This window comes from Octopus bimaculoides, chromosome 11 (genome assembly GCF_046866305.1).
Source record: "Octopus bimaculoides isolate indiv1 chromosome 11, ASM4686630v1, whole genome shotgun sequence".
NCBI classification, from domain to species: Eukaryota; Metazoa; Mollusca; class Cephalopoda; order Octopoda; family Octopodidae; genus Octopus; species Octopus bimaculoides.
Window position 1 is genome coordinate 81,162,287 of NC_142938.1, and position 24,041 is coordinate 81,186,327.

At 34.3% G+C, this 24,041-nt stretch overlaps 1 protein-coding gene across 2 annotated transcripts; it reads left to right on the forward strand.

Annotated features, from left to right (window-relative positions):
• On the forward strand, positions 1-23,337 carry LOC106868584 (uncharacterized). 2 transcript variants are annotated; one of them, XM_014913915.3, is made up of 6 exons: positions 1-111; positions 3,969-4,103; positions 8,941-9,024; positions 19,297-19,355; positions 20,271-20,741; positions 20,855-23,337. In XM_014913915.3, exons 2-6 carry the CDS (start codon positions 3,981-3,983, stop codon positions 21,534-21,536), a joined length of 1,419 nt encoding a protein of 472 aa, XP_014769401.2. In that variant the 5' UTR covers positions 1-111; positions 3,969-3,980; the 3' UTR covers positions 21,537-23,337. The 2 variants fall into 2 exon arrangements, with proteins under 2 accessions (XP_014769401.2, XP_089216594.1); XM_089360468.1 differs by having other exon boundaries at positions 3,972-4,103.
• The last annotated feature ends 704 nt before the right edge of the window (positions 23,338-24,041 follow it).

The window sequence follows — 24,041 nt, forward strand, 5'->3', positions numbered from 1 at the left end:
ATTTCGAAGCACGTTGAGGCTTCGACTGAACGTCATTTTTGTGCAAATAATCGTTGTTTTTTTTTTCTTCCGAAATCAAAGAACTTAGGATCTTAAACACAACTGACAGCGGTAAGATCTCACGTTAAGTTTTTTTGCCAATCTATTTATGTAAACGATATATGATTTCCTCATTGTCCCGTTCCCCAACCCCCGCCAAAATATCTTCGGCGATGATATTGACGACGACGATGATGATGATGGCGATTGTGTTGGTTCCTTCTCTTGCAGGGAAACAAAAAAACAAAAACAAAACCCCCAGAAATACTCTGTCCATTGTTTGCCAGCATCAGAAAAAGAAGACGATGTAAGATCTGTTGTCCCCCCCCCTAACTGACTGATGAGAGCCATTCATTATTTCAAGACAATCCCCCCTCCTCCTCCACTCCCGCCATTCTTATTCCTTTCTCTATTTTCATCTTTTCTTTCTCTCTCTCTTTTGGTCCCATTCGCCATTATATATATTTTTCCCTTTTCCTTTAAGAAAACTAAAACAAAAATGATTCATATTTTATAATTAACCTATCAAAATCATTAAAACGTATTCCTCCTGTCTTCACTTTCAATCCTCATTTTTCCTTCATTAAACGCAGAATAAATTACAAATATTTCTCTAATATTTTAATACTAAAAACCATCTGAAATTGATTTCTTTTGTCCTTAACCATCGACAATAAATCACTCATTTTCACTTTTATTTTCCCTTCATTATATTAACACCTAATTATTCTTTATATATTTCACTCCTTGACAGAACATTGAAGATCAATAAATTACAGTTTGCCCTAAAATCAAAGCTAAATCATTCGCTTATGAAATTCTAACATAATTTCAGATTTCTCTCTTGTTTGAATCTAAAGCTTTCTTAAAATCTGAAGAGAAATGTCGGAAATTATTTATTGAATACAATACGTACATATCCAATATATTATGCAACCTGCATAAATATACTTTAAGATGCTACGATTTGTTCTAAATTCATTGAAACATTGCTTTATATTAATATATGTCGATGAAGATTGTGTTATCTCTAGACATTTCTACTGTGTTAGCACAAAGAAATGGACATGTGCGATTTTCTTGTAATCAATTTCTTAAGTGTTTCCTGGATAAATATTTAGATTTTTATTCAGAAATTTCTGATGAAAATTAATTAAAAAAAAATTCGTTTTATTTTTAGATTTAAAAAAAAAATCATCTCTGTTGTATTAAAATCGGTTGTCTAAGATGGAAAAGAGAAGGAATAAGCGGGGGATTAAAAATTTACTTAGAATTCAATAGAAATGTTATATATTTCTCGATGATTCTAATCGAGAAATGCATTGAAGTGAAGGAAACCGTGGCAAAGCGGTGGCGGTGATGGTAATGGTGGTGGCTGAAGCAGCGGCATCGATGCGCGGGAGGAGACATTTGAGTGAAAAAAACGTCTTTGGCTCCCAGCGCGCATGCGCTCCTTCCCTCTTATCTGCTTCTTATTCTATCTTTCTTTCTCTCTGATCGATACCGACCCATGTCTCGATTTCTCCTTCAGAGCATCATCGTCTACCGTACTTGCTTGCCTGCCATACCTTTAGTAATTTAGTGCCAGGTGAGCCCTGATCGAGCATAAACCCATCTGATCAGTGAGGTTTTAAGCGAGACCATTTTTTCTTTCACACATTGTACGTACAATTAAACTGTCCAGTGCGGCGAACCATAGCTACTATTTCTAGCGTATCAGGCGACTGCCTAAAGCTACTTTCGATAGTGCGGTTTCTTATTAAATCATGAGATGTCTCTAGTTGTTGATTTGTAAGTAAACGGTGACTAGGGAGATTTTCTACCCAAAAGGGGGGCGACCATGTAGAGGTTACCTCGTGCCTGTCTCTGAGCAGTGCATGCTTCATGCATCTATGAATAAATGTGTATTAGTCATTCAGGTCACGTCGGAAGGTGAAATAGTTTTGTCGTGATGAAGCAAAGAAGTGTAGACATTTCCAACAGAATCCGTTTTTTTTTTTTTTTTCGTCTGAGATAAACAAAGATGCTGAATAGATATATATCACTAAAGGTCCACAAATTCTGCTTTCAATGATATGTTTTAGGGTGATGCTTTTAATTTCGTCTACAGATTATATGGCGAAGACTCACCTCTAATTAGGCTGAAATCTTACCGACCATGCTTTGATTTCTCTCTTTATATTTCTGGTCAGTACAATGGTAATTTTTTTTTTATTTGCAAAAGCAATGAAACATTAAATTTATATTTTTGGCTGCTGAGGAAACAATTCGATTCATTTAAATGATTTCAATTGATAATCAAAACCGACCCCCCCACCCCCACCGCGCACACGTTTTCTTTTCATTTCGAAGTTCTTTGTTGCGTTTTAATTGTCATCCACATCCAGCCAGCGGACGCGGGAAAGTGTCTCGAAATTCTTCAGTTAAATATTCACATCGTTAATTTCAACACTGGTTTGACTAACATGGTAGCTATGATCAAATCTGTTCTAGGCATTGTGAAGCTCTCCATTCAAAAATAACTGTTTAACCTAACGTTTTGCCATGATGAGCAGTCATAATTTATCAGTTGGAACAAACCATTCGTGATTTTATTGGGATCCTCAAATCAGTCAATAGCCCTAAACACGTCTCCAGTGAGTGCCCAGCTCCCTAAGCGCCATTGTTTAAAAAGCAAACTACAAACCGGCGCGGCTGAACACTAGATGTTCTTTCTAGCCATCACCATCTTGCCTGAGGTGGATTTGGCTGTTATTTCTGAAAGGTCTAATGATTATATAGTAGCTCCCCTTCTTTTCGATGACTGCAAGCAGACATCATGAATGCTTTTTAACATATATTCCCTTGGGTTTCTTACTATCGAGCATCATCCAATAGATCTAATTATTGCCACTGATATATTATACCGATTCAATACAATCGATTAGCCGCTCTCTAATTATTGGCCTTGTTTAGTCAAAACCGAACTTGATCCGCTAACATGACGCTGCGTAGCATCTGTTCATTTAATTGTTTTTCTATGATAAAGGGTTATCTGTGTTGAATTGAGTGAATAAAATGTATAATTAAAATTGACACAATTAGCTCAATTGTATCTATATTATTTTAACGAGTTTATTTTCTATTCAATTAGCATTCCCATCTCAGATGGAGGAAATTAAATGTTAATAAAAATTATATATTGCCTTTTATTTTGTCTTCAATAATTTCCTTTCTGGCAAGAAAGAAGGCTTATTTTGCTTAATTTCCTGAGTAGCAAATAAATACAGGAAAACCTTTTGCATTCTACGTCTCTTTCTATTCAAGTGATGGGAGAATTTTTTAAAATAAAGCAACGAAACCATACCAGCGCTGTTATAATTTTGTCTTTCGGGCACCTTGTTATATTGAAGGAGTAAACTTTCGTAATTTCCTCCGTTTTTGTTACACATGAGGTACATTATATTCTGCAATGTTTATACGATATAATATATATTTAGAAATGTTTCGCAACCGAATCCAAAGTGTCAGTCTTCGGTCACGCAATAACACTGATAGTACAAAAGAAAAAGCGCTTATTTAAACACTTTTCATTTACTACAGATACAAGTTTATTTTCGTTCTATATGTGTTTTCTGAAGTAGTTAACCGTCGCAAATGAAGCCAACTAAAAATAGAATGGAGTTAGATTCAACTGAACGAACTTGCTGCTTGCATCACAGCACCCGACCGTAAAGCACTTCTTTCTGCAACAGTTATATTATTGCCTTTTTTGATGTGGAGAATATAACGAAAAAGGATTATTTGGCATTCTTTCGGCGCCGAAAGAATGCCGATTATTTCTCTGTGTGTGTTTTTTTATATTTATTTGTTGTTAATAAATGATGCTGCGATGTGTAATTGATTCGTGATTCTTCACGTACCAATGATTGTCTTTGTTCTCCTTTCAGCAGCCGCTAACAATGCCTACAAAAATATTCGTTGGTAACGTTAACCCCACCACCAAAGCAGAACAATTACGGGTTTTGTTCGAGAAATATGGCAAAGTCACCGAGTGTGACATAATAAGAAATTATGCTTTTGTGGTAAGCTCTTTGTTTCTTTTATTTTCAAAACACTAATCACTGTCGATTGTTTTTAAATAGCTTCGTTTTGTCCTGGTGGTAAGGATGATTAATGACTCACCAGTGCGAGCCAGTTTAACCTATTTATTTGAATAACGGTGAATATGATAACCACAGGGGTGAATCTGCTTTTACGGATGTAATTTTGTCTCCTTTACCGTTTCAAGTTAGGCCTTTGCTAAAATTCCTTCATTTCTCGGCGAGGATAAAATATGTGCCAATGTTTATGCGGAGTCTATATGGTTTAGAAATCAAGTGATAATTTGTGTTGGTGAATCGGAATGGTAGTCAAAATCGAAGTCTAAGCTTGTTTTTTGTCCAGGTTTGTCTTGTTTGAACAGAATTAATATCAAGGATATTCTAGTCTTGGCCATATTTTTTCCAGTTTGGATGCGATTTCTACGAGGTTCAGTGATTGCATAGAGCAGTGGTTCCCAGCCCGTTTATTCAAATGAGTTTTCCCACGGACCCCTTTTAATATGCTTATCCTTATATTTATATAAAATTTTGAATTTAGTTCACGGACCCCAGGTTGGGAACCACTGGCGTAGAGGTTCCTCTGTTGTGTTGTGAGATCTGTCAGGAGTTAACGTTTCCGTTGAAGCCCTTCACCAGGTGAGAAGTGTGTTGGAAAGGTATATTTAGGCCTACTAATGCAGTGTGGATGAAAGGCGGTCTGAAATGTTACTCTACATATAAACGTCATGTGAACTAACAAGATAGCTTCCTGTGCAGAAATTTCCACTCCTTTTTGTCTTTTAAACATTTTGATGTGCTCGTTGCACTTTGCTGTAAAGGAACATGCATGTGTTGGAGCAGTGCATTGAAACACTGCAATTTTCTAAATATATTAGGCGACTATTTCTTGAACTGCTAAAGATAGAGCCTGGATCTATTCAGAGTTGAATAACTGCATGCATATATATTGCCACTTATCTTCATGCCTTTGGTAAAAATGAAACGTAAAAAGCACCATCCGAACGTGGCCAATGCCAGAACCCCCTGACTGGCTCTCGTGCCAGTGGCACGTTAAAAAGTACTGTCTGAACATGGCCAATGCCAGAACCCCCTGACTGGCTCTCGTGCCAGTGGCACGTAAAAAGCACTGTCTAAACGTGATCGATGCCAGGCCCGCCTAACTGGTTCCTGTGCCAGTGGCATGTAAAAAGCACCCACTGCATGCTCGGAGTGCTTGGCGTTAGGAAGGGCATCCAGCTGTAGAAACATTTCCAGATCAGATTGGAACCTGTCACAGCTGCTGGCTCTCCAGACCTGTCAAACCGTCCAACCCATGCCAGCATGGAAAACGGACGTTAACGATGATGATGATATGCAACAATTGCCTTCTCTTTACAACTTCAATGAAACCTGAATAAAGGAAATACTTTAAAAAGAAATTAGTCCCTGTGTGTTGTGACCAGAAGGGTTGGTGATGGGAAGGGCTCTGGAAGTCTGCCTCAGAAAACCCATCCAACATGTGACACCATGGAAAAGTGACTTCTGCTTCTTCTTACATTAAAAGAAAACTTTTTATCGATCTTCAAAGCATGTACTAAACTCTCAAATTGAACAAACTGGCACAAATGATACTTTGTTCAGCCTCAGATTATAATGCCTTTAAAAAATAGGGAAGGATACATTGTATAATGCAGTCCCACATATGGCATGCATTACAAAAATGTGTAAACCAGATGATTGTAGTTGATTGGTTAAAGGGGTTTTTTGATCAGAGAACTAAACAATGGTAACTAGTCTTCACACAATGCCAGTTTTGTATTCTGTGCTTTCTCACTTCAGTAGGAGGAGCAGGTAGGTACAATCTACATAAAATAAACAACTGGTGTCTCATTGAAAGAAAAACCCTACTGTATATGCAATATTGTATACATGCTTTGAAATCAGTAAGAAATAAATCCTTCCTATTGATAACTTGGAAAAATAGTTTGAATTTTATGCAAAACACATTAAACAACAGGTGTTGTGTAGAACAGAAGCACATCCCCAGATGTCATCCTCATGTATGTTCTTTGAGTAAACAAGTTAGAAATGGAAGCAGTAATGGACGAAAATAGCACTTGGCATGGGGGGGGGGAGTGAAGGCAGTTGATTCTAAGATTTGATGAAGGATGGGGGTGAGAGGATACGATTCTACTTGTTAGGCATTGGTTGAAGTTTGAAAGCATGGAGATGATTTTAGATGGAATTCCATAAAATCAGGATGAATCGGTTATGAGTAAACCTGTTTAAAGCATTAGGACTGACAAAATTGTAAAACAGGGGCTAATGCAGTTTTGCACCTCTCTTTGAAAAATGCATTTGTTTGAAAATATCTTTTTCCTTCATTTTTTTATGTTAGAGATTACAAATATGCAACAGAAAAAAAAATTTTTAACCCCTCCCTCCTCCACCCATGTAAAATCTTGGGCTTTTCCCGAAATTTTTTTAAACCATCTTTTCTAAACTGAAAATATTTTAAATTTCACCCTGCCTCTTCAGTGGACGTCACGCAGTTACCCCACCCCACAAAAAAAACACATTTCTTTTTTTTTAAATTTGTGGGGTGGGTGAAATCTAAAAAAAAAAAAAAATTTTTTCTTTGCGTATTCGTAATCTCCAACATCTAAAAATATTTTTTAAACTTTTCAACTCTGGGATGAAAACTGAGTCACGAAGTAATCGCATGGGTTGTTTGAAAAGATAACAAAGTAGAGGCATGACAATACATTTGGAATTTGAAATAAAGTTTGAGAAATATGTAACAAGATACTGTTCTTCTTTTTCATCGGTTGTGGTTCTGTGTACGTTTATTTTGGGCAGACATGGTGTGCCTTCAGTTGTCAGAAACATTTTTAGGGTCAGTTACATTAGAAACGCTTTCTTCTAGGACACTAAACATTGTTATAGTTAACCCTGGAGTACTTTATACTCTGAGATTCTCTCTACTCCATAAGGAAACGCTTGGGTTTTAAACCTTTTAATATTTGTCTGTCCACCTGGTTTAGAACATTTCATTGTAATTACAGGGTCAGAGTAAGCAAGGCTTCCTCTCTGGTGACCTAAATATTCCATCAGTTCATTGATTTGGACTGGTACTTTAATCAACCCTGCAAACTTAATGTTTTAGTCCTCAGAATACAATGTTAAATGTAATGCGTATTTATTCAGATTGTTTTGAATTAATCATGCATTATCCTCTTTGAGATTTCAATGATGTGATTGTTTATTTTTAGAATGACATTGTGGGGTAGGGTGTGGGAGGCCAGATTTGGTCAATTTGAACATAAAACCAGATATGACTGGTTTAAATGCAAAAGGGTTCAAGCAAGGTTTTTATCTCAGTCAAGAGGGCCAGAGCAAATTAGCCAGAGGGCAATTTAACCTGCTGCTCTGAGGACAACCAGCTTCCAGAATAATGGTATGTGCCACATAAATTGATATCTAAAAGATGTAAATTGAATGTGTTGCTATATTAATGTCTAATATAAACATTGAACAACTGAAGAGAAATGGATGTTGCTGATCATAAATATATATATAAAAAGATGGTTTGAAAACATGAGCGTAATAGAAATATTGTTGATTATTTGTTTGGCATGTTGACAAAAATTCATTAGTTAATTAATGAGCTTTCCCAATTTTAATACTCATTATTGAATTTGAGGGTTATTTTTCTCTATTGATATAGATTTTGTCCTGCTGTAGTTATTATTGTACTCCAGTATTTGGCATCACAAAGCAATTTTTTTTTTCGTCTTAATAAACGTGTATAGTTTTATGACTTAGAGAAACTGTGTGATGGCCTGTTAGTCATTCGAGTTGTACTGTTGGCTGGGGTTCTGCAATATATTTTTTGAGCCTTGTCCACAAAGTATTTCCTTTGTCGATGCAGCTCTCTCCAGTCTGGTTGGTGGTAGCTGTCAAGAATGACAATGATAGAAAAGCCCAAAACAAAAAGTCCACTGCAATCAAGACTGGTTCCATAAATAGAGAAAACCACTTTCATCACCAAAACTTCAGTGTTACACATAGTCTGAAGAGATGGCAGATTGGATGCTATAATACTCTTTTCAGTCCACTTGTACTCAGATGTAGGTCTAGTTTAATTTGTGATTGTTAGTAATTAGATAAGAAATACATGCAGGAATGGTGTTCAAGAAAGATATGGTGCAGAAAATTCAGTTAACTGTGTAAAAAGAAACCTCTGCTGGTTTCAATAATAGATCAGTAGTTTTTGTTAAGACTCTGGATTAAGATATTCTTTATTGTAGATTTAGATAACTTATTTCTAGCAGAGACTACAGAGGCTCTCTTATCAGTTAATGGTTGTAGTGGGTAGTGATTGAAGAGTTGTATCACTAGATAAGGTGATCAAGTGTTTTTTGGATGAGGTTTAAATCAAGTTTGTTGTTAGTAGGGCGGGGGTGGGGGTGGTCCCAGATCAATCTTGTTCAGGTAGACTTAAGCCTAAAGCTTTCAAACAATCCATCTATATATTTACATATATATATTGAGCATTTTGTACTCTAATGTGTAGAGTGTAATTAAAAGATATTTGGTTGTTAATTCTAGCAGCTTAAGTGGCCATGTAGAGGACCAGTCTTTAGCTTGAGGCTGTAATACTTGAGTGTAGGGAAAAATTTGTATATTGTAAAGGGTTACCTTCTGTTAAAGATTTCTATAATTTGAAGAAGAAACCGATTTTTATTTGTCTGATGACCACAATTTATCTTTCATAACCTCTTCTTTGAACTATTACAATTGCTATCTTGTCTAAAAAATGGTGTTTTCTTCATTTAAGCACATGGAATATGACTCTGAGGCAGTTCAGGCTATCAGACAGCTGAATGGATACTCAGTCTGCAATTCAAGAATTCGAGTTGAGGTAAAAGAAAAAAAAAAAAATTCTTTTTTTGTTCTATCAAACCTTGTTTGTTGTATGAGTGTATGTTTGTGAACTGAAATAAGTATCCATAAGTTAGAATGAAAAACTGTTTTTAAGGTTTATATTGAAATATCGTTTAGTCATTCTGGCTATATCAAAGTATTTAAATATCCATAAATTAGACTTTTTTTTGTTTCTTTGGGTTTTTAATGATGCTTGTATATGTTTAAGCATCATTTACATTATTCTGCCGCTAGCTATCATCTGTTAGGTCAAGCTTGTTGGTTTAGATTGATTTGTTATCCTGACTTCATCCTGGAGTACGGGTGGGGCTCATTGCTAATCTTATTGATCTCTTATATTGGATCAGTGTTGAAGTATTTTCTAAAAATACTTAAGCAAGAGAGACATTTCCACTGGTTATTAAAGACCCTTTACTGTTTGTCATCCTTTATTTATAAAGCACGAGTGAAGTGTATCTTGTGTTATTTAGTCTGCAGGAAGCTTTTAGAGATAGAAGTTTCTAATTCTGAATATCTTCCAATATTCAGCACATTTGTTTTAAAAATAAAAAAGATTGGAGAGAGGGCATGATAATGAAAAAAAATCATTGTAATTAAGAATCTATTCTGAGTTGAATTTAGTGATTAAATCATGATGAAAGAAATTGATATTTTAATTTCCAGGTACAATAAATATTTTTAATTTTAATGTAGATTTAGGAGATTTAATGATAGTTTAAAATGTCTAGACCAAAAATAATTTTGGTTGCACAAGATATTTTAAGCTTAGTTTAATTGAAAACATTAGTTACATTTTATTTAATTTCAACTAATTTAAGTTTTCTTTTATAAACACTAATATTTTCTCAGATTTATTCATGTCAGATTTTATCCTTGATGACTGACATCCATTCTCAAACTAAAACTTTTAGAATTAGTATTTTTTTTTTTGTTTCCAAGATTTATAAAAATAAAATTTAATTTTTGTTTAATATGACAAATGAGTGGCTTTGTGTCTTACCAGTGATATTTACTTTTATATTTTCCCAATATTAAATGAGATAGCCTCTAAATAAAATAGCAACTAACAGAAAATTGCTAATTTTGTCCCGTCGTTTATGACTTGCATATGAAGTTTTAATTATAATTTTGATTTTCTTAATTGATCTAATGATACTGGGGCATTTTTGTTTCCAAAAATGAAAAAACATGTTCTAAAATTATAGTAATAGATATACTAACAACTCACCGTATCTGTTATCAGTGTTTGTCTTGCAACAGAATTTTGCTTGTAGTGAGCAATGAACTGTTTCTTTGTGCTTTGTTGTTGTTGTTGTTGTTGTTTTTAGTCAAACTTGCATCTCAAAATTTAGTTGAGATTTCAACTAATTAAGATTTTGAGTCCTCGTATTGCTTATTAACTTGTTTCATTTACTAATCAGTTGATGTTGCTCTATGAGAGTTAGTGGTGTGTGTGTGTGTGAGCCGAGAGAGGGAGGAATTGTTTGTATTTTGTGTTTGGTTTATTTGTACAGCATGCCTTGTTAGTTCCATGAAATGTAATAAAATAAAGATTTAGGTTTAGTAGTTTTTTTTTGCTCATTTTTAATTCTGCCTTGGCTTTTCAAACCACAAATAAAAACAACTAATGATGAAAAAATGGCAAAAATAAAGATGTTTTTGTTTCATTTTGGAGAAATTTTGGTTTAATAAGTAGACATACCTTACTTCGTTGTACTCTATAAACTGAGTTTTAATCAATAAAATGGAAGAATGAGCTTAAAAGCATTGCATGCACCACTTGCAGTGTAAACTTCCCAGCTTTACGCTGCATGTACTACACACATTCTTCATTTCTTTTGAAGTGGGCACTGGCCAAAATGAATTTCTTGAAATATCTAGTGTAATTAGAACTCGTATTTCTCGTATGTCAATTAAAAAATTTCATTATAGTAATATCGACAATTAGTACTTTCATTTTGTTCTGTTTAACAAAAAAGCGAAACAAAATAAAGCAATTGTTCTGGGTTGGGTTTCTGTGGCATACTGCAGTGGTACTGCAGTTTGTGTACATGCACAGAAGTACTGCTGCAGTTTTAGTGTTAAAAATGCTAATAATACATGCAATAAATTAATTTTCTTGAGAACACCACAGAGGCAAGATTTGTGAGTTTATTAGGAAGCTTAATTCGTATTTGAAGCAATGTCGTAGGTGCCCACGAGAAAAAGGGGGTCACAATTTGTTTGCCCTCGTGTATTAGTAAACTCATTTGGATATGATTAGTTATCTCGTTCATTTGTGTATGCAAAAGCTATCAATCGACAGAGCTGGCAGCTAACTTGGTCTATTGCTTCAATGTATCATTCAACCATGCTGAAAATCAGTTACTCTAAAAATATTGTGCATAGGTTTGAATTTCCAGATCCATCCAACCAAAATAACATAACAGAAGTTTAAAAAATTTTTTGCAGCTGGATTACAGTTTTATATGTACATATAACTGTGTGTGTGTGTGTTGACAGACTAGCTAATTTGCTTTTGTAGTTTGCTTGTATGTAATTAATGTTCAATGGACAGACTATGTTCCGCTATGTGCTTGTGATTTTGTGTGTGTGATATTTATGTATTCACAATATATGTATGTATATACATAAAAACACACACTTGACGTATGCACAGTGAAAACTGCTTATTATTATTATTATCATCGTGGATAATGTCATCAGATGGCTATCGAAATTAGCGGGCCCCAAAGATGCTCGTAAAAATGTTTATCTTCTGCTTGATGTTATTGGCAGCTTTATTGTTATCTGAAAGACTCTGTCCCAAACTGATAATAATAAGCAGTTTCCACTATATATTTTATGTCCATTTTGCACTTTGACATGGGGTTCGACTATTATATTGTATGTGTATTATTGAGGTATTGAGGTTTGTTTCTCTTTCTCTATGGAAATTCTTCATTATTTTGCTACAGGTCTTCCTCCATTTATTTTGTCTTGTTTGCCTGTCTCTTTGGCTGTTGCCTATCTCCCTGGCTCTTTTCTGCTCTCTCTCTCTCTCTCGTTTATTTCAACCACATCTCTTTATAATACTTTATTTTTCTCCTGCTGGCTCAGTCACTCTTTTTTTTTTTCCAAATTATGTTTTTCACATTAACTTTTTTTAGTTCCCTTTTCTCTCTTATAAAACTCTTATCTTCATACAACCATTCCTTTCTTATGTTATTCCTTCCTTTCTTCCTTGACCGCTTAATAGTTTCTTTCCATCTTTCATCTCACAACTGTTTTCTCTTTCCATGTTTCTGTAGCATGATAGGGGGAAAGAAAAAAATAAAGGCATCAGCAAGCAGAAAAGGGGACAGCTGCTTCGTACTTTTATGTAGAAAATATACAAGTATAGTGTATGTATACAATACACACACACACACACACCCGTATGAATACACACCCACATACATACACTATGTTTGTGTATCGATGTTTCTCAACCTTCCTTTGTCTCACATTCCTTCATTTTTCCAAAAAGAAGTTTTAATTAAATTGTTTTTACAAGATTTTGCTTGTTTCTTGTTGTAAAGTGATCTATGTCCCACCTTGAGAAACATTGGTGTGTGTATGGCATATGTTAATATAACCTATGTAAGCATTGGAAAACAAAAATTATATATGAACGCACATGTGTGGGGATAAAATGCATGTATATTATTATATAGTGTGCTGAGTTGTCAATTGTCCTTCAATATTTCTTTTGGCTCCTGACACACCACGTTCAAACCCTGCCATAGTCAACTTTGCATTTCATCCTTGCAGGGTCGATAGAATAAAGCACCAGTCAAGTGCTGTAGTTGGTTTGGTTGACTTGCCTTGTGCCTTTTTTAGAAACGATATACAAGATTGTCATATATAATATATATATATATATTGCAGTCTTGTCTAAGTTCCTTCATGTTTTGCCCTTTTTTATTTTTGTTTATCCTCATGTTTTGTTTATTGTTAACATTCCCTTAAAAAAAACCCTAATTTTTTTTTTGTTGCATTATTATGGTGTTAAAAATCCAAAAACAAACTCAGTCTATGATAGTGTGTAGAATTGTGAGGCTGTTTCTGTTTTGAGGTACAGATTTTGGAGTCCTTTTCTAATACTCAAATTAATTGTGTGAAAATAACTACAATTTTGAAAGCTGATATTTATTTAAAAATAGTACATTTTAAATCATTTATATTCATTTTCTGGAATATCAGTATTTTATTTCCCGTGCTTCCCTTTTTTGTTTTGTGGGGTGGGCGGGTGGGTGGGTGTCATTCTAATAAACATTACAAAGTGCTCTTTTCAGATTAAATAATCAAAGCTTCCAATTTATAAAATAGATAAAAAAAAGCAAAAAGAGTTTAATTCTTGCCTGCTTCTCTCTTCAACTGCAAAGATGCGAAAATAAATTATACTTGAAGCAGTGTTCATGAAACTATTTATATCATATTTATTATATCCAGTAGTTTGTTTGGATTTGATTTCCAATGGTTTCAAATTTTCATTCTTTTAGTCTGACTTTCAAACTGATTAAACTAAATTATTATTTGTATAAAGACTATATATGCCATACGTTTGTAAACTTTATAATGTATTTCTTAATATCTGGGCACCTCTCCAGATGTTGGGATCTATGTTGTTTTCTAATCTGAAGACACATGAAATCACATATTATGCCCTCCATTAGTCTATATATATGAAATGGCAGATAAAAGTATTCATTTGTGAGACCATGGTAAATTGGATTTTTATAGCCCTGAACTTAGGGGAATTTCAATATCATTCTTTAAGATAAGCAGTTCTCTTGGCTTGCAGCTGAACAACCATGTATTTCTAAGTAAAATGTAGGTCAAGGAATTAAGTTGTTCATCATTCTCTAAACTTACACTAAACCAAGGTCAACAAACTTTTTTGACAGCATAAACCTGATGAAATATTTTGGTTTTATGTAGCTTCACATTCTTAAAATAAAAAAGAAGTTTTTAAACAAATTTGTTTTATATCCTGATATTAGTCAGTGACTTATTAACAAAATTATTTTCCATTGATATCCTTGTTTGTATTTGTGGAATGTGGTAAACTCTCCGTTAACTGATGCCACAAACCAGTTGTGATTTCTTCATTTAAAATCATTTGACAGCACTTATATTACTAACGTCTTCAGGAAAGTTGTGGATGCTGCAATCTGCCATTTACACTCTTCATCACAAAAAAGAAAAAAATCTTAAAGTATATTGATACTGGACATCATAAGCATCTAATTCATTTGCGACAGGTCCACCAATGGCTGATCTGCTACTCTTAAAATTAAAATTAATCCTTAAAATGTTTAAGAAAATCTTTATAAGAATTGAAGTTGAGTAAAAAGAAGCTATTTTGTTCAGTGATATAGAAATTCACTTGTTCTATCTTAACTCTTTCATCACTGTATCTCTCATAAAATAAAACTGCTTTCTCTGCTCCAGTTGATTTTGAAATTAAAATAATGAATTTGGTGAGATTAATCAGGAGTCTGGACGTAAAAGGTTATTAATAGTAAATATGCACAGGATTGTTTCCTTAGAAGCAGTGCCACAGACAGGTTGGTACCTTGGTTTAAGTGCAGAGTACAATCAATGCATTATTACATTTTATTTTTTGGTGTTCAAGTTCTATCACTGCGGTTACCAATTTGTTTAATAACAAAGCTGGCAGATTGGATTGGCTTTGAGATCTTTTTCCTATGATGAATTTACCTGTCATTTCACTCAGAATGGCTTATCATATGGTGAGGCCGGAAGCTGACTTTCAATAATCCATATTACTTCACATACATATTTGCTGCTAAGTTCTCTGATAACAACCATTGTTAAAAAAATAAAAGGTTAAATTTAAAGCTTTAACTGCCGTTGAAAGTTTTTCAGAAGCAGTCAATTCTTGCACACAAACACATGTATGCATATAATCCTACAAGCATGATTCCTTAGATTCTTGATATTTGCTCCAAATTATTTATCTTGCCTTTTAGCAATCGCTTGAAAGCAGACCTGTTCTATTCAGCCTATCTGAAAGGGAGAATTCACTCAGGTCTTAATTATTAACTCTGGGATATAATAAATTATACTTGCTTCATCTCTGATGAAAGCTGCTATAATTCTTTCCTAATTTATGTGAAAGTTTTCTGATAGATGTACTTGTGATAGTTTTCTTTTGTCACTGTCAACTATGGCTACCACACTTCAATTCTTAAACCATGACAATGTTCAATATGATTTTTTTGGGGAAAAATAAAAATAAAATGGTATTCATCAATGAAAATGTTTGTTGCCTATATATGCGCATTGCATATGCGTGTGTTTGTATGTATATATATATATATATATATATATATATATATATATACACATACATACATATATATATGTCTGTATATACATGTATAACTTGAATTCATGCATATATAGGCATTAATGATGGGGAGTGGGGAAGCAGCTCATTAAACGATTCGTTTTGAATTAAGCAAAGGGTATATAAAATTTCCACAATCTTATACGATTCTCTTTTTAATTCTGTTTATAATTAGTTGCTTCAAAATATAATTGTAGGTGGTTATTCATTCCTTTATTCATGATTATAATTATTTTTGGAATGTTTAAGCAAATTCAAAAAAGAAAAGAAAGAAATCATTTGTTGATAGATTTTTTTTATAGCCCTTATAATGCCATATATATTAACAAACCAAAAAGATTACACCATAGCCTATTTTAGAAATTTATATAAAATATTTTCTGGCTATGTTTATAGATATTTAATTCAATATTAAAAGACTCTTGAATCTATTTCATCAAACATAATGCTATACAAAAAATTCTGTTCAAAAATAAATTTTGGTGCAATTTTATTGGAAACTTAAGGCATACATTTTAAATCTTGTAATATATATTTCAGAAAAAGGGATATAAAATTAATTTCACTGCATATACAAACTCTCTCTGTGGGTGTTTGTATCTATGCATGTAAATATATATATATATATTTGTGTATGTATATGCATACACATATTGAGATTAAAGGTATATCCGTTACCATCCATGGTTTTACTGACTTTTTTCAAAGTATTGAAAGTAGCTTGTGTTGTATGTATATATATATATATATAAATATATGTGTGTATAAATACTCCTTGGAATTGGCCGATAGATTTAATAAACGCACTTTACTTTCCAAAGTAGCTATTTCAATGTTTAGATGGCAAATTGTTGTTGTTGTTGTTGTGCAAATTCATACCACCTCCGTGTTTATCAGTGTTAGGGCCAATCCCCAAATTCAGCCGTAACGCTTCAGAGTACTAAATTGCTGCCAGCTTTTCAAGGACGGACCGTTATTTAGTTTGCGCCTGTGTCATCGTGAATAGATTCTGCCAAGCCCCCTGACGTAAACAAGAATAGCATTCCCAAGGACATGGAAGTCCCCAGCGAGCGTCATAAAGGTATGTTAAAGTGGTTTTACGTTCTGCAGATATTTTTGCGTGCGTTCCTTTTTACTAGTTTATGATTGAATAGAGAAAGTGTACTCAATCTGTGTGGCTGTGTGTTGTGTTGTGTGTTGTCAGGATCTGTTCTGAAATGCCAGAGTGCCAACCTGCCAATGTTGTTGATTTGTGACATAAAGTGTGCTTGAGTGAATGTGCATGTGTATAAATGCTTCAATTAATGTATGTATGGTGCAGGCATGGCCAAATGATGAAGCAGTTTTGTTTCAGAAGTATTTGGTCTTGGGTTCAATCTCACTGTGCAGCACATTGGACAAATTTCTTCTACCGTAGCCTTCGGTTGACCCAAATCTTGTGAGTGAAATTGGCCAGGTAGAAACCAAAAGCCTGTCAGATGGATAGGACTTTTTGAAAGGTCAACCATGTTGCTATATCATTGATTCCGCCTGAGGATTACAGTGAATGTACAATACTCAGAACCTTACATTATCTTATGGTCAATGACTGTGTAGTCCGATCAAAGAACTGAAATAATTCTTGTTTAAACGAAGAGAGGAAACATTTGCTATTTTATACACGTGTATATTTTAGTTAATGTTTTGTTTTTTTTTAATGAAATTTGGAAAGCTTCTTAGAGTTAACTGTTAATTTTTTTTCTTTCAAAATTCAAATTGGGTGAACTTTCGTGCCAAAGTGAAGTTTCTACTCACTAAATATTATATTTGGTGTGTTCTCCAATCCATTCAGTACTACTGTTTCCGCTGCGTAAACAATTTGTACAAAACATCTGCGACGTGTTGATCAGCATCGTTCAGTTGCGTAAGTTAGAATATGGTGATCTCCTCGTCCTCTTTTAAAAACTATTCGGTCTACACACTGCGTTGTTAAGCGTGTTTCCCACAACTTGGAGCATTGCCCGTTCTATGTTTTCAGAAAAACAAAAACAAAAATCGAAATGCGTTATCTATTCGTTCTTAATTTTATTGACCGAAAATCATCGATTAATTTTTGAAGAAGCATCTCTTTACTTTTGGTAATTTGTCAGTTTTCTAAAATTGAAAATAAGGATTAAACACATGTAATGCAAATACAGCTGAACTGATAATTATCTAATTTTCAAAATTAATTATTAGGATGTTGGTAATTCGTGAAAGCTGCTGCTCATTTTTGTAGTTTTATTTTATTTAATATTGGAAGCTCTACAGAAATGAACCAACTTGTTTCTGTTTTGTCCTATATTTCATATATCATTGACATTATTTCTTTTTCAGCTCATTTCATTTTTCACTTATTTAAAAAAAAAAAAAAAAAGATCTGGTCGTGTTGGATTGAGAATCTACAATTTCTTTTGCTATCTGCTTTTTGTGGAAGATGTTTTAGGCTTTAGACTGTGGTTATCTTTATATTTACTAACATTTTTGAGAATTGATTTTTAAATATCATTGCAAATATTGAAAATAATTTTAAGGAAATGAAAATTTATCAAACCAAACATTGGGAAGAGAGTGGTAATGATTTTCTATGTTATCAACATTTATTTGATTGGAGAGTCATTAGAAGAGTTCAAGGAATGGAGAAACTAAGCATTCCGTGCTTTTATCCATCATCTCAGCTTGAGGAAGATAAAGTGTTTTCACTTGGGTTATGAGCTAGCAAAAGTCAGAAAAGAAAAACCAAAAAAACCAGGCAGCCTTGCTTTCTCTATCCTTGTCTTAGATGAAGTGCAAAATCCTGAAATGTTGGATTCTTCAATCCTTATAACAATTGACCCTATTGAACTCTCCTACAAATACCAAAATTGTTTCTTTGTATCATCCCTTGGTATCTTTTGTCTTTTAATGAATTTTCTGATTCCCCCCTTCCCCCATAATTTATATATTTCTTTCTGGCATATCACTTAGTGCCTTGTGATATTTTAAGCACTGCTACAGTCTCAATTTAGCTCGACCAGTTGCCACCTGCCTTTTTTTTCTTTTTCCCTCTTTTTTTTTTTTTAACCTTTTAAGCCATTCTTCATTACCATTATTAAGTAAATGGTTGAAGATGCTGTGTATATATATATATATATATATATATATATATATATATATATATATCTTTATATATACACACTTGCAAATTTTATTGTTTGATATTTGTCTGCTTTAGTCTTGCTTCATTTTAGTTGCTAAAGCAATTTTTTTTTATTTCTTTTCCAGGTTGACCCCTTGCATATTGGAACATCTGATTATTCTGTATCAGCAGATTTGGCGACGCCTTCATATTTTAAGAACCACATAGTCATGCCACTCAAGAGTATAGCATCCAGTATCAAATAAAGTATTTTAGACTTGTTGAGTCTTTGAGAATCTTATTCCATTATTGTACTCTGTTCTGTAATTCAATTGCTAAAATGTGGGGTAAAATTGAAAGTTTTACTGTTTTCTTGTAACATTTTAATCGTCATGATTTAAAGGTATAAAAATATCAAACACATCTTCAATGGGTAGCAAACACTGGTTTTACGTAACATTTCTATACGGTGTCTTAATATTCCTGGTCTTCAAAATCTGTACCTCTTAATTCACTCCTATGGTTTACACTTTGTTGCATGCTTTTTGCAATTGAGGATTTTTACAAGTTTTTCTTATGTTGTGTGTGTGTGCGTGTGTAAGTCACAAAAGAAACCAATTTTATCCATTAAAAAATGCTAATTCAATGGTTTAGAATGGATTTTTAAATCATTCTGTGTAGGGAATTCTTGCTGATTTCTTGCATTTTCCTTTCAGTTGTCACATGGTAAAAAGACAGAAAATGCTGACAAAAAGCCAACAGATAGAGCATTTCCGTGAGTTGCTTGACATTATTTTGTTTTCTCCGTTTTATTTTAAAAACTTCATTCCAATTAGCTCTGTTAATTAACTCTTGATCCCAACACGTGCCTCAGACCTCTTGGTGACAATACAAAACAGCCCATTTCAAAATGTTCATATTTGAATTAAAATTGTTGACCAATTCAAACAGCAGCTTAAAAGCAACAAATTCTTGGTTATGAAAAGGTTAACGTGTTTGGTAGCACCCTATCTGAGGCCTCTTGTTTTATGGTACACAACCTATTTTAAAGTGTTCATATTTAAGTTTTAAATTTTTTTATCGGAATTTTGTACAAGAACATGCTGAGAAATCATTTTACTAAATTTGTAGTTTTTTTTAAAATTAATTCCCAAATTTATTCAAATACAGGCAATGCATTTTATTAAAGTATTATTGTGAAGACTTAACCATTAATTCCCTTTTCTTTCTAGCAAGGGGTAAACCCAACATTAAGTTTTGCACGTTGGGGAATTTGACCCACTGAATCCTAGTGTATGATCAGAGGACACAGTTCATAGCTTCAGTTCATTTTGACCCTCATAACCTCTCTAACTTTTGAATGCATCAATAACACAATGTGAAGAGGCCTGTATGTTTATTGGAAATTATTTTGATAGGGGTCAAACATCTCAGCCAGCCATTCAGTTTTATTTAATCTGTTTAGTTCTTGGGTACATTCTGAAGACATTCACTACTACTATGGTTCAAATTCATAATTCCTGTAATTGTGATCTTTCTCAAGAATTTAGAACAAAATTATCAACTGCTTTTAAATATTCCTGGGTTCTGGGGAATAATGTTGGTTTCATTTGGCTTTTATTCTTTTAAAATTCTCTGTGTTGCTTATGCATCTGTGGTTCATCATGTACTTGTGTTTTGTCTATTGAAGACCAAGAAAGCCTTTGGGCCAAGGAGGACTATCCAATTTTAACAGTCGTTTCACACCCGGCAGCTTTAACAACAACAACAGCAACAACAACAACAACTGGCCAGACAACTATGACCAAAGGCCACGGTTTCGTGACAACTTCCCAGATTATTATGAAAGGGATGGACGAATGTCGTCTGTTCCAGACAGGTATCCAGGTGGACCGATGTCCGACAGAATGGGATCCATGCAAGACAGGTACCCTGCCCAAGGACCGCCAAGAGATCGCATGATGCCTCCACCACACTCAGAAAGATTCCCTTCCTCCCAGCCTGACAGAATGAGACCCTCCAGTCCATTTGATCGAAGGGGAGCACCACCGCCTCCTCATGCAATGAGAGACAACTACTATATGGACAGAGACCCTTACTACCGTGAGAGAAGCCCTCTTTCTCGGATGCCTCCCGATTATTATGATAGAAATATGAAAAGGTCAGTATTTTTCCTTTTTTGATTGTTACCACGTTTTATGATTATGTATTGATTTAGTCGATCCTCTCTTCTTACGGAAATCTCTCTTACCTCACTTTTCGTTTTCCTTACAGAGACTACCCACCTTCTCCTTACCAGAATAACGATAACATGGGTGGCTTCAAGAGAGACACTCCGATGGGTCGAGACATGGGTATGCGATCGATGGGCATGGACGCTCCAGTCCGAGACCAGATGCCATCTTCTCGTGGTGGAATGGAACCAATGAGGAGAGACAATATGGTTGGCAATAGGGGTCCTGGTCCTATGGGGGTCGGTCGAGATGCCTACAGGCAAGGAGGAGATTCAATGGACCATCACAACATGGGGAATCGACAGATGGGTTCAATGATGCGAGACCGTCAAGAGATGGGTGGTGGTGGTGGAGGAGGCGGCATGAACAACGCTGGTGGCTATAACAGCTACAATGGTCAGCAACAAGGTGGCGGCGGCGGTGGTGGTGGGGGAGGTGGTTACGGCATGAACCACTCTTACAACAACTTCAATAATGACCGATCGAGATCTGGTCCTGGTATGGACAATAACTACAGGGAGAACTACAGAGATAACAACTACAGGGAGAATAATTACAGGGAGAACAACTACCGAGACAACTACCAAGGAATGGGGGGAGGAGGAGGCGGCGGCGGTGGTGGTAATATGGGGGGTGGAGGTGGAAGACAGCAAATGGGCTCGCAAAAAAAGGGTAACTTACCTGACCAAAGTTTTTTACAGACAGGTCCAATATTTTTTTAAGATATGAATCCTTTCTCAGATTATAGATACTACTACTAATAATGATAATAATAGTGGTTCTTTGAAAAGTAAAAAAAACAAACCAAAAACATCTTCACCTTGTATTTTTGTTGGTGTTTATAAAAAAAAAAAAGAAAAACATATTTTTAAGTATCAAGATTTCATTGAGATTAATATTGTTTCCCAAGTGTTAAATACGAACAAAATACTTTTAACTCCTCATCCAAGTTTGTTCACTATACATAACATACCATCACAGACTGCATCAGTCGGTTTCTTTTCCCATCCCACCCCACATTTTATCCCCTACTTAGTATATACCCACACGTCTTTAACTGGATTATATATTATACAAATAAAATAGAAACAAAAGATTCCACACTTCTTTTTTTTTTTTTTTTTTCTAAGTCTTGTCAATTCACTCTTGTAGGATAAGCTTTCTATAGATATCTTCCATTGTGTGTGTTTGGTGTTTGTTAAGGCCCAGTGCTTTGAATTGTCTTCACTGAAACCATTATTGATCCTATCTGAATCCTAACCATCGGAGGGCAGATCTTCATTTTTCCAGCTCCATTTTCCTCATTTCAACTCTCAATCAACATCCACATTCTAATTTCATTTCTTCGATATTCCAACCTATTTTCATAATTCATTACCAAATTTATCGTTTTTGTTTTGGAACCTTGTTTTTCTTGATACCTCATATGCTGGTTTCCTTTCATTTCAGTTGATTCTTTAGAATTTTTGTGATGTTCTCAAATTAAATATGTTATAAATAATTTATTAGTGTAACATAATTTCAATATCATGTTCTTAATTGCTGCCTCAATTCTGCAAAAGTTTCTGACTTCTGTCTCGATTTAACAAAGGTAACTAGAAAACTGATGTCATGTGTTTCTCTCTTGAAATTGTTGGTGATAAATTCCAAGGTGGTATTTTAAGGGAATAGGTATTAGTGTTTGCTTTATTTGTCTTTATTATTTACAGTGGTATTTTTAATTCCCATAAACTGTTAGGCCTAACCCATACTGATTTTAATTTTGAATTTCAAATGTGATTAGAAGTTGCCATTAGTTGATGTCTCTTTTCAGATCATCTTTCATACCTCATCAATCTGTTAGCTCCGTGCAGACTAGCTTTCTCCATTAACAATGAAGAATTAACCACAAAATATGACACATGCTTCCATATACTCACCGATCAATGTTTTGATTGTCATTTAAATTTCATTTTCGTTCCTTAGTTTTTTTTTTTTTTTTTTTTTTAAGACAGTGTCCCCTTTTGCTTGTGATTCACTTCCAGCAAAATGAAACCACCCTTCCCTATTTGTCTTCCCCCCCCCTTCTTATCAGTATTAAGGTCTGCCATTGTTTTTCTATTTTGCTTTGAAATGTTTCTTGTGTAGAGAAAGATAAAAAAATTCATTTGAGTCATTTTATAGGATCTCTATTCTGACAGTATTTTTACTTAATGTTCTCCAACTCTACCTGTGTGGAAACCTGCTCAATGTACTGCCTGCATTTCTTCATTTCATGTTTTCAATGTCTATCACTTAAAACAGAGCCATTACAAACTTTCAAAAAAGGAAAAATAAAAAAAAAAGGTGGCAAAGCAGAGTGAACAAAAACCATTTTTTTTTTTATCGTTATTATTATTTTACAAATTGTAATTTTAATATTGAGAGAAAAAATGGAAAATATTTCCCCACCTTTTTTGTGTTTGATATTTCTTAGCTGTAAGTTACCAATGTCTTAGATGTCTGTAAAATTTTTTTTAAAAAATAAAAAGAATATCAAAAGTTCGTTTTTCTTTCATGGTTGTTTGTTTTAGCTTTAAAAAATGCATGTTTCTGGATTCTATTTATATTGTTGCGTCTGGGAAGAGTCAATGCCTTATTAACACACTCACTGGTTCAATTTCTGCTCCTCCCACCCCAATTGTCATTGCTTCTTGCAACCGAAGCAACGGAAATTTTAAGTGGAAAATACAAAAACGAGCGGAAATTGAATCCGTGTGTTAATTAATAAGGCATTAAAACAATGACTCTTCCAAGACAACAAACTATGCTTCAACACACAAATTCACATAAAGAATCTTGTAAACTAAATACGAAAACAAGATGGCATGTAAAAAGCACCATTCAAGCGTGGTCGTTGCCAGTGCTACCGGACTGGCTCCTGTGCCAGTGACACATAAAAGCACCCACTACACTCTCTGAGTGGTTGGTGTTAGGAAGGGCATCCAGCTGTAGAAACTCTGCCAAATCAGATTGGAGTCTGGTGTTGCCATCCGGTTTCACCAGTCCTCAGTCAAACTGTCCAACCCATGCCAGCATGGAAAGCGGACGTTAAACGACAACGATGATGATGAGAATATATGGGCTGCATTTGACAATTTGCATAATTGTAAAAGAAAACACAATATCCTATCCAAAAGTAAAAGTATTTAAAAAAAAAAATTAAATATCCACTGGATTATGGCTGGGAGACGAGTTTATTCAATGTT